We start from the raw sequence: 12,867 nt of genomic DNA, 5'->3' as shown, positions 1-12,867 counted from the left end.
AGTCAAAGTGCCTGCAGGGGCTGAACTCGTGTTTTACTTCTTGAAGTTCTTCCAGAAAAGCTGAGCTTATGCAGAGTGCGTAAAAATGTAATGAGAACCTTGTCTGAAATGCTGATTCCCAGGCCCAGTAAGTCTGGGAGGGGCCAGGAAGCTGCACCATTTCGAAGCTCCCTGGGCTGGATTAGGGGTAGGGTGTACCGAAGGCAGGCGGAGTTGAAGACCTCTGCTCCAGAATGATGGGGAGAGGGAAAGGAAAGGAGAGGCCAGAGTATCTGATAACTCCTGTTACCAGGCCCTGGTGCTCTGGAAGCAGCTCTTACCTGGCTAAGGTGCTATATAGTTTTCAGCACATCACCTCATGCAATGAAGATGGGAGACATTCTTGCCATTTCTCAGGTCAGCAAACTGAGGCATGGACAGGTGACTTGCTTGTCTAGAATCAAGTGAGTGGGGTCCTGTTCTAGGTGGGCCACCCTGTATATTTCCCTCCAGTGTTGACCTTCAAGGCCCCCCAGATCCTTCTGGACCTGTCTTTGAAGCATGAATTTGGTTTCCTGGATTCATTTCATGCCACCCTTCCTACCTCCCTGATCCCAGTCTGGTCCCAGGCTTGCCTTTCTGCTGCTTCTTTCTCCTTCCATTTGGAGACGAGATGGACGGAAGGCAGCGTGTGCTGCGGAGGTGGAGGTGAGTTCTCTGATACCCTCTTGGCCTCTGCCGCGCCAGCCCACGCTTGTTGGAGGTGGGTGTCCTGAGAGATGAGATGCACTCCCCTCCAGGAAATTCTGTGCAGGCTCTCCGTCTAGGCTTTTCCAGTCCAACGGTGTTCCTCCAACTGAGGTGGGAGGAGATGGGACTTGTTAGCATCTGGGAGCCTCGAATGGCCTGTTCAGGAGTTCATCTTTCATTTTATAGTTTTTCTTCTCTTAAATCCATGGAAACCTCAGTACAAGTGTGAAGTACAAGTGTGAATTTTACACCCATGTGCAGCTCTGCTCGAAGGGGTGGATGGGGACCAGAGCTCCATCCTGCTCCCTGTCTCAACCCCAGCTCCGCTCCCTTGGCTTTGAGCAGATTCTGTGCTGCTCTCTGGGCACCACCCAGATGTGGGTATGAACTCCAGAGGTGTGCAATTCTGAGGACTCCCAGCTGGGAACGCTGGCCTCCTCTCCTCTCTCCTTTCCAAGCATTGAACTGGCTGCCTTTCTCCAGGAAGCCCTCCCTGGGTTTCCCCTCCGGGCTGGCATGCGGGGGTTTGTGCCCTCCTTGGATCATTCTGGGCTGAGTCTCTGTTTATCCTTTTCCTGTAGACCTGAGGGCCTGGCACTTAGTAGGCACTCAGTTAATGTTGGTCAGAAGAAACCCTCCGTTTATGAAGGAAATAACTTGGGCCATCTTGTGTAGGAAAGATTGAAAGACCATTCAGAGTGTGGAAACAGCAAGACCATTTCGGTCAAGGATCCTGTCAGTGTGGCAGTCATCCCATCTTTGGGACAAAGGGTTTTGTAGGAAGACTCTATTTCCATATCCTATGCTAACACTGGCTCTGTTTGTGGGCTTTCAGCCAATTATCTCACAGACTATCCAGGGCAGCCCATGCTTGTCCTGCGGATTTGCAGAAAAATCCTTGAAACCCACCAATGTCCTCCTTTGGACTTCCCATTATTCTACTTGTCCCCTCAGACGGTCATCACTCTGCCAAACAAATGGATTGGGCTGCCAAGACTCCACTGAGAACCTTCAGGAAGATCCCCTGGTGGTGCTGCAGAGAAGGGATGGGCGGTGATGGATTGGGACTGGACCCCCTGGCTAGTTCTGTGCTCTCACTGAACACAGGCGGTCCCATTTCAGCTCTGGCCTTGTATCCAGGGAATGAGTATAGCTGGGGTTCGCCTTGTTTTGGAAGACTCGTTTTTCATTCTTTTGGCATCAAGCAATTGCTTGAATGCTGCTGACGTTCAGGCTCCATGCAAAGCAGGAAGGGGGCCCTCCAGAAATTTCTAGTCTGGTTGTCCCCTTTGCATGGCATTTGTACCATTTTATTGACTTGGAGAGCCTTGTTCTCGACTACTGTTCCCCTAAAGCAGGGAACTTTCTTGATGATCCAGTAGCTTCATCCATGTTGTTTAGTAGCTTGATTATGTAAGAAAAACATGAAGAGTTAAGACCACCACTCCTTCACTCTCCCCAGAGCCTTGAGTTTCAAAGGGTCTAGAACACAGCCAGAGAACCCATGAACTGCCTTGTAACTTGATGTCACGATCTCCTTGGCAAAAGAGGGAAAAGAGCATCTATCCACAGGAAGGCTGGGTTATCCAAGGCGTATCACAAGGCTGCTTTCCTTGAGGTTCATGCAAACATGAGGCTGTTCTGGAACCTTCGGGGATTGCAGTATCCGGGAAGGATGCTATGCCAAACAGCAGCAGCACGCATTGATTTCCACCCCCCGCCCTCCTCCCCTTTTCAATTCTGTCTATAAAGAGCCCAGTGTGCTGGAAAGAACACCACTTTGATGTGGCTTTGAAACCGGGTGTGTTATGGAGGGGACAAAATGTGGGCCAGTTGCTGCTGACAGTCACGATCGATGCAGGCTCGTCAGCAATGCCTCCTGGTGTCCCCATCCACCTCTTCCTCCTCCTGGTTGGGGGAGGCTGCCATCGGCCCACCCCTGCTCTCCACACTTGTACCACATCACAGGCCTGGGACTTGGCCTTTCGGAGGTCTAGTGGGCCTTTGCTTTTGAGCCTCAGGTTACCCATCTGTAAGCTGGGGTGATAATATCTCCCTTCTGCCAGGGATGTCCGTGAGGAACAAATGGAACAAGACAGTGAACACTTTTCAAAGTATCGAAACTGCTGTATCAGGAAGGCACCTTGGGGGGCGCCTGGGTGGCTCAGTTAAGTGTCTGACTCTTGATCTCAGCTCAGGTCTTGATCTCAGGGTGGTGAGTTCGAGGCCTGCACTGGGTGCTGTGCTGGGCTCAGAGCCTATTAAAAAAAAAAAGAAGAAAAGGAAGGTGCCTTGGGGGAGAGCTAAAAACGAGGCCTTTCTGGGCAGTATGAGGGAGAGTAGGAAAGTCTGGGATGTGGGCGCTGTCCAGAGCCTGGGCCTATTCATGGGGGCTCTGTGGGACTGTGCGAGGTGGAGGAGAAGCACGTGACTCCCTCTGCTGACCCACACAGGAAAAGCCTCCTGGTCACAAGGGGCTCATCCTTAGAACGTCCTACCTGGACAAAGGGTGGGCACACAGTACGTGCTTATATGTAGACCGAGCTGATTTCACGGTCATCGTTCTCCTTTAAGGTTGCTTGAACCTGGGCTAGCTGCTGCTTCTTTTTTTTTTTTTTTAAGGATTTTATTTATTTGACAGAGACACGGCGAGAGAGGGGACACAAGCAGGGGGAGTGGGAGAGGGAGAAGCAGGCTTTCCGCTGAGCAGGGAGCCCTATGCGGGGCTCGATCCCAGCACCCTGGGATCATGACCTGAGCCGAAGGCAGATGCTTAACGACTGAGCCACCCAGGCGCCCCCCTGGGCTAGCTTCTTGCTTGGTGACTTGGGGCACATTGCTTCACCCCTCGGTGCCTCAGTTTCCTTGTCTGTCACATGGTGAACACGATGGTGCCTACTCTGGGTCCCGAGATGCTCAGAGGAAGTATGGAATTCAGATTCCAGGAAACACTGAAGACATCATTCCTGTGCTATTGTCTGCCGTGTCTGTGGCCACTTGTGCTGGGCTGGGTGCATCCGGGTGCTCCCAGAATACATCGTGGATGTTTCAGTGCTGGACACCCACCCCGGCTGCCCCCCCTCGTGGGAGTTCTAGGGGCCCAGGAGAACTCGTTCACTAGCGTGTGTAGATGGGTCCCCCGGGCAGAGAGTCGGAGCTGGAGGGAGGCTCCCGGTCTTCCAGACAGGGAGAGGTCTGTGGCCGGGAGCACAGGGACTTTCAGTTTCCCCGGGAGGATCCAGGCAGGACTGAGATGGGCAGGACCCTTTCGTCTTTGGGTATAGCATGTTTCCACCTGGGCTCCCATCGGCCCCACATTTCTGATGGACCATGTGATGTCCGTAGGGCACCTGCGGCCTGTTGTGCAGGTGGGGATGCCGAGACCCCCAGAGAGGGGTTGAATGACTTGGCTGGAGTCACGTGGCAGCGGAGCGGCAGGTGTTCCGTGCCCTGACTCCTGGGCCGGGGTTGCTCCTGCTCCATCAAGGCTTCTGAGAGTCACAGGCTCTGAGTGTCCCTTCCCTGTCCCCGTGACTGGTTAATAATTTTCTGGAGGCCTCACATTGCCCAGCATACCTCTGCCCACTGCCCTCCCAGATCCCCGGGGTCATGGTCTTCCCTTCTATGGGCAAATAACAGTCTTGGCTTCCCTTGGAACCCAGGAGGTCCAAGTAATTGCTGACTGTCTCCTGGGTCTACTGAACCAGAAAGGTATTTGCCCAGTGCCCCTTGGGCCCTCGTGACTCATTGACCGACGTTGCTAGTGGAAGGAAGACCCACATGGTGGTGCATTGGGTCTGATCGCTGGAAACCCACGTAGCACTTGCTGAACTTCTGTGAGCTCCCCCTGCTTGCTGGGCCGACTCTGGGGCTCCCAGTGTATAAGACACAGGCCGTGTCCTCACAGATGTCCCTGGGTCTCCGAGGCCACCAGGAAAGGAGAATGCAGTGATTGCTTAAGCAGCTACCCCGTTAGCCACGGTTTCTGCTCCCCGTGGTCAACCAAGGTCCAGAAGCAGATGACACTCCCTCTGACATGTCATCAGAAGGTCGACAGTAGCCTGCCGCCAGGACACGTGCGTGCACATTCCCCTCCATCTGGTCACGTGGGCACGTCACCTCACACCCTCCCAAGAAGGGAGAGCCCAGCACAGTAAAAATCTTTGAGAGCAAGGGAGACCACGGTCACGTAGCGTTTGTTACAGTATATTGTTAGAATTGCTCTGTTTTGTTATGAGTTATTGTTGTTCAACTCTTACTATGCCTTGATCGCAGGTATGTGTATATAGGAGAAAACAGTATATATAGTGTTCGGTACTATCTCAGTTCCAGGTGTCCACTGGGCATTTTAGGATGTGTCCTCGGTGGGTAAGGCAGGCGGACTATGCTATGTGCCAGATTCTGTGTTCCGGTCTTTCATTTAAGCCGTGCTGCTGCTTGCTGGGAGCAGGAGTTGAAACCGTTTCACCGATGAGCAAACCGAGGCTGTGAGGCTGGAGGACTTGGTAGGGATTGCAGAGCTAGTAAATGATGGCGCCCAGTCCCCCCCAGCTCCTGGTGACCTTCCATATTTCGGCCATGGGTTTCCTCTGAATTCCTTCTCGGGAGAGCAGTTGGGAAAGAGGAAGTGGTGCTGTGAACCGGTCTGACAGCTGGTGTGGTGACCCGGAGCCCGGTTTTTGGCCCTGATTGGGGTCTTAGCCAGAGCCCTGTCCTGACCTAATTCCATGTCTGGAGGAACTTCCGTCTGTGCTTCTTGGAGACATGGTGGTCAGATATCGCACACCCATCGTCATGCTAGGTGGGCCAGAAGGTTGGGGGTCGGACACCTGGGCTCCCACCACTGTGCCCTGTGTGTCTTTGCCCAGTCACCCTGTCCACTAAAAGATCACCTTGGCCCTTTGCAATCTGATGTTCTGTGTTGGGACTTTCCAGGAAGTGGTGGAGAGGGACAGGGACTGATGTCTAGCGCTCAGCCTCAAGCCCAGGGAGAGGACCTGCCGAGCCAAGCAGGATCTCAGGTAGCCTGAGAGGAGTGCCCCACTGAGTGTGGGCCCCGAGAGGCCAGTGGCGCCTGGCACGGCGTGGTTGGGAGCAGGGGCACCAGGCCAAACCAGGTCACCCCCCACCCGCGCCTCCTTCCTGGCAAGGAAATCAGAGCTGCCTACAAAGCAGTGTGAGCTGCTGACCTGCTTCCCTGAGTGGACCGTACGGTCTTGCTGCTGGGGATTTGAAACCTGTAGGAAAAAAAAAAAATTCTTTTTTTGCTTTTATTTATTGTCTTTATTTTCTGTATGTAAATTAAAAAATGTTTTAAGGAAAAGTGTGGTAAAGAAGTAATTGTGAGCATCAGAGGCTCCCCATCCTTGGCTGGCTCTGTGCCATTTCAGGCCAGTCCCCCCAGCTCTGGGGCTGCTGCTGCTTCCCCCTTAAAGTGATGGTGGTGGCAGTGGTGGGGGGGTGGTGTGTGGGACCCTGTGAGTCCAGGAGAGCGTGGCCTCGTGGGGAGACAGGGAAGCCATGACTGGGCCTACTGGGTGAGCAGGACCGCGAGCTTGGTGGGGCAGAGCTCCGTCTGTTCGTGACCGTGCCCTGGACTCGTCACATAGTAGGGCCTTGTCAGCGAAACTGTTAGAGGGACTGTCACACGTTGCTTGGTGCTGGGCACACGAGAACCTAGTATGGGAAGCAATCTCGGAATGAATTACTGTTTCAAACCCTGCTATCCTGGGACTCAGAAGGTGTTTGAGGGTTGGCATGGAGGCATGGGGCGGTAGGGGCCCGGGGTGTGGTGGGTTGGGGTGGGGGAGGCCAGGGGGAGTTGCTGCTGGTGGGTGTTGGGCCCATACCCTGGCATCCTCCAAAGCATGCCAGCGTTTTTTTGCTTTTTTTTTTGTAAACCTGTTTTCTATATTGAGCTTCCTTAATAAGATTTCTTGTAGACAAACAGGTTTTAAAATACAAGTTTGCAGGGTTTTCTGATTCAGGCAAAGGAGAACAGGGCGAGGGCTGGCTAGTCAGCAGAATTGGGTTGGAAGCAGTCAGCTGTCTTCCTGCCCCTGGCAGGCTGACCACCAGCGGTCGGTTCAGTGAGGGGTGCTCAAGGTGCAGAGAGCTCCTTGGCAGCCCAGGTTTGGGCAGCTTTGGTTAGTGCAGGGCAGTGATCCACGTGGAGGTCCTGGCGGAGCCCTCCCTGCCGGGAAGTTTGCGTCTATTAACCACGGGCTGCCCTGGACCCACAGCACCCCCACTCTCCCTAGGGACAAATAGTACAGAAGCTTCTTCTGCTTTATCACATCTCCCTGCAGACCTCAGAGTCCCCAGGGTGCTTATGGATGCTTCTTGGTCTAGACCAGGGTGTCTCAGCCTCGATGCTATTAACAGCTGGGGCTGGATAATTGTGCTGCACCGGCCAGGCTGTGCGTGTAGGACGATGAGCAGTGGACCTGACCCCCACCCACAAGATACCAGCAGCACCTCCCAGTCATGACCATTAGAAACACTCCAGACATGGCTATGTGTCCTCTGGGGGACGGAAGCACCTGTCTGGAGAATCACTGTGATGGTTCTCAGTGGCCTCACCGAGCCTCCCCATGGCCCCCAAGGGCTTTAAAAAAAGCAGCAATTCTCAAGTATTTGATATTTAAGAGAGACTGGCCAGTTTTCGACCTGCTGCCTCATGTGGGTTGGGAAGCTGAGTTGTAGGAAGGAAAAGGAGGGATGGGGTAAAGAGGCGTCCCCAGGAGCACGTTTAGGAACCCATCAAGGCTGGGCTCAACCTCTTTTCTGTTCTGAAGACAGTGAGGGAGCCGGTGGAAGCTGAGATACTAATGTGATCCCGGCATCGGGAAGCCACGAGCCCCACCAGGCTGGACTCTGGCACGCGCTTGAGTCCATGTGCATGCAGACTTATTTCAAGTGCTTTCACTCTTGGGGTGTAGTGATGATTTAAAAGTGAATTTAAACACAAACATTGCTCCTAATTTGCATCAAACCTGTTCATGTATTCAGCACGCGAATGTGGTCCAACTTTGGGAACAAGATAGGTGTTCCCAAAACGCGGGTGGGGCTGCCCTGCGTGTAGGAGCCCATGGAATGGGAAGCCCTTACACTCAGCATGAAGGGTGGCGTTGCCAGAGCCCTGGGCTTCTGGAAGGCTCCTTTGGCTGTGTAGGCGAGGTGTCCCACGGGCCAGGGTCTCGGGACCATGAACACGCTGAATTAGCAAGGCCGACAGACCTCTGCCTTTCATGCCTCCTGCCTCCGAGCTGGCCGCTGCCCAGGAATGCTCACAGATATAAAACCGACTTTGTTTTCAGAATGTTCTCGAGCATAGACTCCAAAGGCTGCATAAAGGCATTCTTGTGGGGCTGGTTATCTACTGGGGAAAATCGTGCTGGGGCCCCAGACCAGAGCATCCCAGGGCATCTGCCCACGGAATGCCACGTGTTGGTACAGGGTGGGTGCAGGGGTGGCCCCAGCTCTTTGCCGGCTGACCTCTGAGAGGTGCTTCATGGTGAGGATTCTCGAGGGTTCTAAGAGCTGGGTCTTCAGAGGAGCCCCGGAGCTGGCATTTTAATAGGCTTACGCTATCTGGCCCTTGTATCTCCGGAGTGGTGGGCAGCTCGAGGCCAGGGTCCCACCCTGGAAAGTAGTGTGAGGAGTTTAGTCAGGCTGTTTTTCACCAAATTTCCTGATTCCGAAGGTCTGCATCTGTGACCTGGGGGTCCCGGGACTCCCCTCTGTCACTCCTTGTCCCACCTTCTCCCACCCTCTCCCACCTCTGCCTGCAGCACTTAACCCCTATTCTGGTGTCACCGCCCCGAGCTTGCTCCCCAGGGAGCTGATGGTGTCCAGAACTCTGCTCCTGCCAGCTCTGCAGGCGTCACCCCCTGATCCTTCTGCCCCTGCCTCTGTTAGAGCCAAGCAGGACCTTCTCTGGCCCATTCTGCTCGCCCATTCCTGCTCCCCATCCTGCTTCCCACTTCCCTGTTCTCACCCTCCTTCCCCTGTGCCCCACCCTGCACCTGCTCTCCCAACCCCTGCTTCCCGTCCTGCTTCCCTGTCACTGCTCTCACCCTCATCCCCCTCACACCCCTGCTCCCCATCCTTGCTCTCACCCCCTCCCCCTTATCCCCTCACCCCACACCTGGTCTCCCCCACCTGCCCTCCATCCTGCTGCCCCATCCCCACTCTCACCTTCCATCCCCTCACCCTCTGCCTCCACGACCTTGCGCTCTCACACCCTCTTGCCCATCCCCTGCTGCCTTGAAAGCCCCCTTTCTTTCCAAATCCTCTGAATGTTAAGTCCTGTAGACCCCTTGGGCTTGAGGTATTGCCTGGCCTGGCCCTGTCCTCGCCAGCACGTAGCAGAGAGCCCTGCATCCCAGTGGGCGAGGTGGGGTCTGCGTGGTCCAGCCCCTGTTAGGGCCAGTCCGAGGATGAAGGGGGGTGAAGCTCGAGCCCAGCCCGCATACGGGGAGCCGTGTGTGACTCTCCGTCCCCTTTTGGTTGTCAGCCTGGGGCTGCCTGACTTCAGGATCAGTGATGTAGGTCTCCTAAAATGCGGCAAGATGTAGCCCTATTTGTTTTGCTTTTGTTGCCCTTGCCTGAGGAGACAGCCCAAAATATCGCTGAGACCAACATCAAAGAGCTTTACTGTCTACATTCTCGATAGCACCAGAGGCAGTAGAGTCAACCGTACCGTCCTCACGTCGTACGGTGGCGAGACCTGCCGTGGTGATCATTTCATAAGGTATAAAAATATCCAGTCACTCTCCTGAAATGAGTGTCAACTGAAATGAATGTCAAATTGCATGCCAATTATAATTTAATAATAATAATTTAAAAAAAAATCTTGTGAGAAACCTCCTGCGTGGGGCGGTTGGGCCTGGGGACTGCATGTGAGGACCTGGCTTTGAATGTCAATCCATCCGTGTCATCAGAAAGGTAGTTGTGGCCGTGAGCCTTGGTTTCCTGTGCCAGGACATCTCCCCCCTCGCCCCCAAGGCAGGAGTGGCATGGGGCGGGTGGGTTGGGCAGTCTTGCCACTGTATTGTGCTGTGTGGGAGGTAAGAGCTGCAGGGCTGAGTGGGGCTCATTCCCTGGCCTCGGATTTGCGTCCTTGAGCCACATCTCTCAGCAGGAAGTGCTGACCCATGGCCTTTGTTCTTTGCAGGCAGGTGACAGCGGGGACATGTCTCGGGAACTGCAGGACGTGGACCTCGCCGAGGTGAAGCCTTTGGTGGAGAAAGGGGAGGTGAGTGGAGACACTCCTGGCTACCTCCCCTCACATGCACGCTCGTCCATGGGCGTTGTGGGTGTATAATACAAACACACGTGTGTGCACGTGTGCACGCATGTATACGCACTTGCACATGTCCACTGCGTCCTAGTGTCCAAGACTGCAGACGGACGAGAGGTACCTTGTCCTTGTGGTCAAACATGTCATGTCAAGGAGGCCTCCCTGTTGGAAACAGAAGCCTGTGTCCTCCAGCTTGGGCTGGGATGGTCCATCCTGGGCTGGAAAAGCCTTTACGTTTGCACAGTTGGCGTTGAGTTCTAAACTGCATTCCCCTCCTGGTTCTTACTGAGCTCTGTAACTGCCTGTGATGATACATCTTTTTAAAAATACAAGGCGCAGGCTCAGAAGTGAAGTTATGCTAAGGCCAATGAAAGGCTTTCAAAAATAATAATTAACATGCACGAAGCACGTCTTGCACGCCTGCCGCGGGGCTGTATTTCATGGCTGTCTCGGGCTAACCGACAGGATAAGACTGTGACTGGTTAGATGCTAGGTTCTATGATCGTTCCCATTTTACAGAGGGGGAAAGGGGAGTCTCGGGAAGTTCATTTTTCCTCCGTCACATAGTTACGAAGCGTGAGGCATGGAGCCAAACCCAGGCCAACTGCCTTTGGTGAATGGCCTGTTCTCTTGGTTCTGCATGTGGCTGCTGTGTCTTAGGTCCGTTATTTCGTGGACTTTTCATGACGAATGTGTGAGGCCATCTCCTCTATCCCGATCATGCAGATGAAGACAGTGGCCTGTGATGGGAAGGGAATCACCCAAGATCATTCAGAACGAGGATTAGAAGCCAGGCCCAGGGGAAGCTGCAGACTGCTTGTTACCATTCTGCCCCGGGGGTCTGCAGATGTTTTCTGTAAAGAGCCAAACAGTAAATATCTCAGGCTTTGCATGCCATTCAGTCTGTTGCAACCACTCAGCTCTACCATTCTAGCATGAAAGCGGCCATAGACAGTATGTGAGCAAACGGGCTTGTTGTGTTCCAATAAAACTTTATTTATAAAAATAGGGGAGGGCCCTCGTTTGCTGATCCCTACTGTTCACTGCACATGTCCCAAATCCATTTCCTCTTGCTTTTGGGGTTTGTGACAGAGTCTTAAAAAGCAAACAAAGAAGCAAACCCTGGGTCATACAAATATATATCAACATGGTCTCATTTCTCCCTTTTAAAAAGCCATATGACAGGGCTCGTGGGTGGCTCAGTTGGTGAAGCGTCTGTCTTCGGCTCAGGTCATGATCTCAGGGTCCTCGGATCGAGTCCCGCATTGGACTCCTTGCTCAGCGGGGAGCCTGCTTCTCCCTCTGCCTGCCGCTCCCCCTGCTTGTGCGTGCACTCTATCAAATGAATAAATAAAATCTTTTTAAAAAAGCCATATGAAATCGTATAGCATGCTTTGCTTTACCCATGTAACGACCTATCTTGGAGACCTTTCCAGCGACAGTCCAGAGAACGCTTTTTCCTTCTAGCTTCACAGCAGCCCCCAGAGTTTATTTGACCAGTGGCTTGTCTGTGGACATGTGGGTCTTTCCAGCCCTTTGTTGTTCCCACAGTGCTGCGGGGTATTTGCATCATTTGGACCTTGGATGTCCGTCACTTGTATGTGTGCAGGTGCAGCGGCAGGACAGATTCTCAGGAGTGGCATCCCTGGGTCCAAGGCTAACTGCATTTTTAAACACAATATTTATACTTTTCAGGCAGCCTCCTGGTATCTTGGGGAAATTTTATTTTCGAAACCAACATCCAAGAGGTTATCAATGGCAGGTGGCGTATCTATCTCAAAGTGAATATTTGCCTTTTCTTCCAAGGTTTCGATGGAAGTAAAACTTCCAGTTCCTTACACTGGCTCAGCAGAGTGTTTTTCATTAAACTCGTTTTGGGAAGTTCTTCCTGATGTCTCTTCTTGATCTGGATGGCCGTTGCACTCTTGTTGACACTTTGAAGACTGGGGTTGTAGGAATGGCTTTTCTGTTCCCTCCTCCTACCAACACACTTGTACACGGAGCGGGCGCCAGGCAGCTTTGCTTCTACCTGAATTTACCAAACTCCCGGATGTTCTTAACCCAGGCCAGGGTGTGTGAAGCCGTTTTAATCTCCAGCAGCAGGGCGTCTGTTACAATCTGGTCTTCCAGCCCTGGCTGTCCCAAGGGGTTTCCCTGTGTAGTTCCTTCCCTTTGTTTGATTTTGCTCTGCTGAGCTGTTTTCCTTCCTGGTGCTTGATGATGGGGTCTGGCTGGGGCTTCGTTTTCAGAGGGCTTTGGACTCCCATCTCTAGGCCAGAAAGAAAACATGCCAGCAACATCTCTTGGGAATGTTGCAGTCCCTTCTCAGAGCCACATTTCTCACTGTTCCCCAGGGGACTGGGACCCCCGATGATGGGCAACCATGGAAGAAATTTAAGGACAGTGACATGGTCAAGTTTGAGTTTAAAAGTATAACACATGGGTGGAGGCAGGGTAACTAGTTCATAGGCAATTACATTCCTGTATCTCTCAAGCTTGTGGCCAGCTTAGACCTTCAGATCCTTTTTTCACTGGGGCTATTGTTAAAAAGGAATCTGGCTAATGTCTGCTTTTCTGCTGGGCTACTATTCTTTGAGATGAAAAGAAAAGTTTCTCTTTGTAAGAAATTGGAGAGACCCCACAGAGGAGGGAGGGTAGGTATAGACCCAGGGCTTGGAGAGACACGGGTGTCCCAACATTATTTTTTTTCCCCAGGAAACTGACAGAACTGACCATCTCTCTTGTCTCTCCACAGACCATCACCGGCCTCCTGCAAGAGTTTGATGTTCAGGCAAGTAGAGGGAGTGGCTCCCCTTCCCCCTTCCCTGCTCTGT

General features: G+C 53.1%; 1 protein-coding gene across 2 annotated transcripts in view; it reads left to right on the top strand.

The window, feature by feature from the left end:
• NDRG1 (N-myc downstream regulated 1) overlaps nt 1–12,867 on the top strand; it is a 55,448-nt gene that overhangs the window by 3,415 nt on the left and 39,166 nt on the right. For both annotated transcript variants that reach the window (XM_040625792.1, XM_040625791.1), the window contains exons 2-3: nt 9,908–9,988; nt 12,789–12,824. In XM_040625792.1, coding sequence (XP_040481726.1) covers nt 9,926–9,988; nt 12,789–12,824 — 99 coding nt within the window. In that variant the 5' untranslated portion in view covers nt 9,908–9,925. The remainder of the gene's footprint in view (nt 1–9,907; nt 9,989–12,788; nt 12,825–12,867) is intronic.

The sequence above is a fragment of the Ursus maritimus genome, unplaced genomic scaffold, assembly GCF_017311325.1.
Source record: "Ursus maritimus isolate PB19 unplaced genomic scaffold, ASM1731132v1 scaffold_9, whole genome shotgun sequence".
In the NCBI taxonomy this organism is placed as follows: Eukaryota; Metazoa; Chordata; class Mammalia; order Carnivora; family Ursidae; genus Ursus; species Ursus maritimus.
This window is presented reverse-complemented; position numbering and strand designations above follow the sequence as displayed.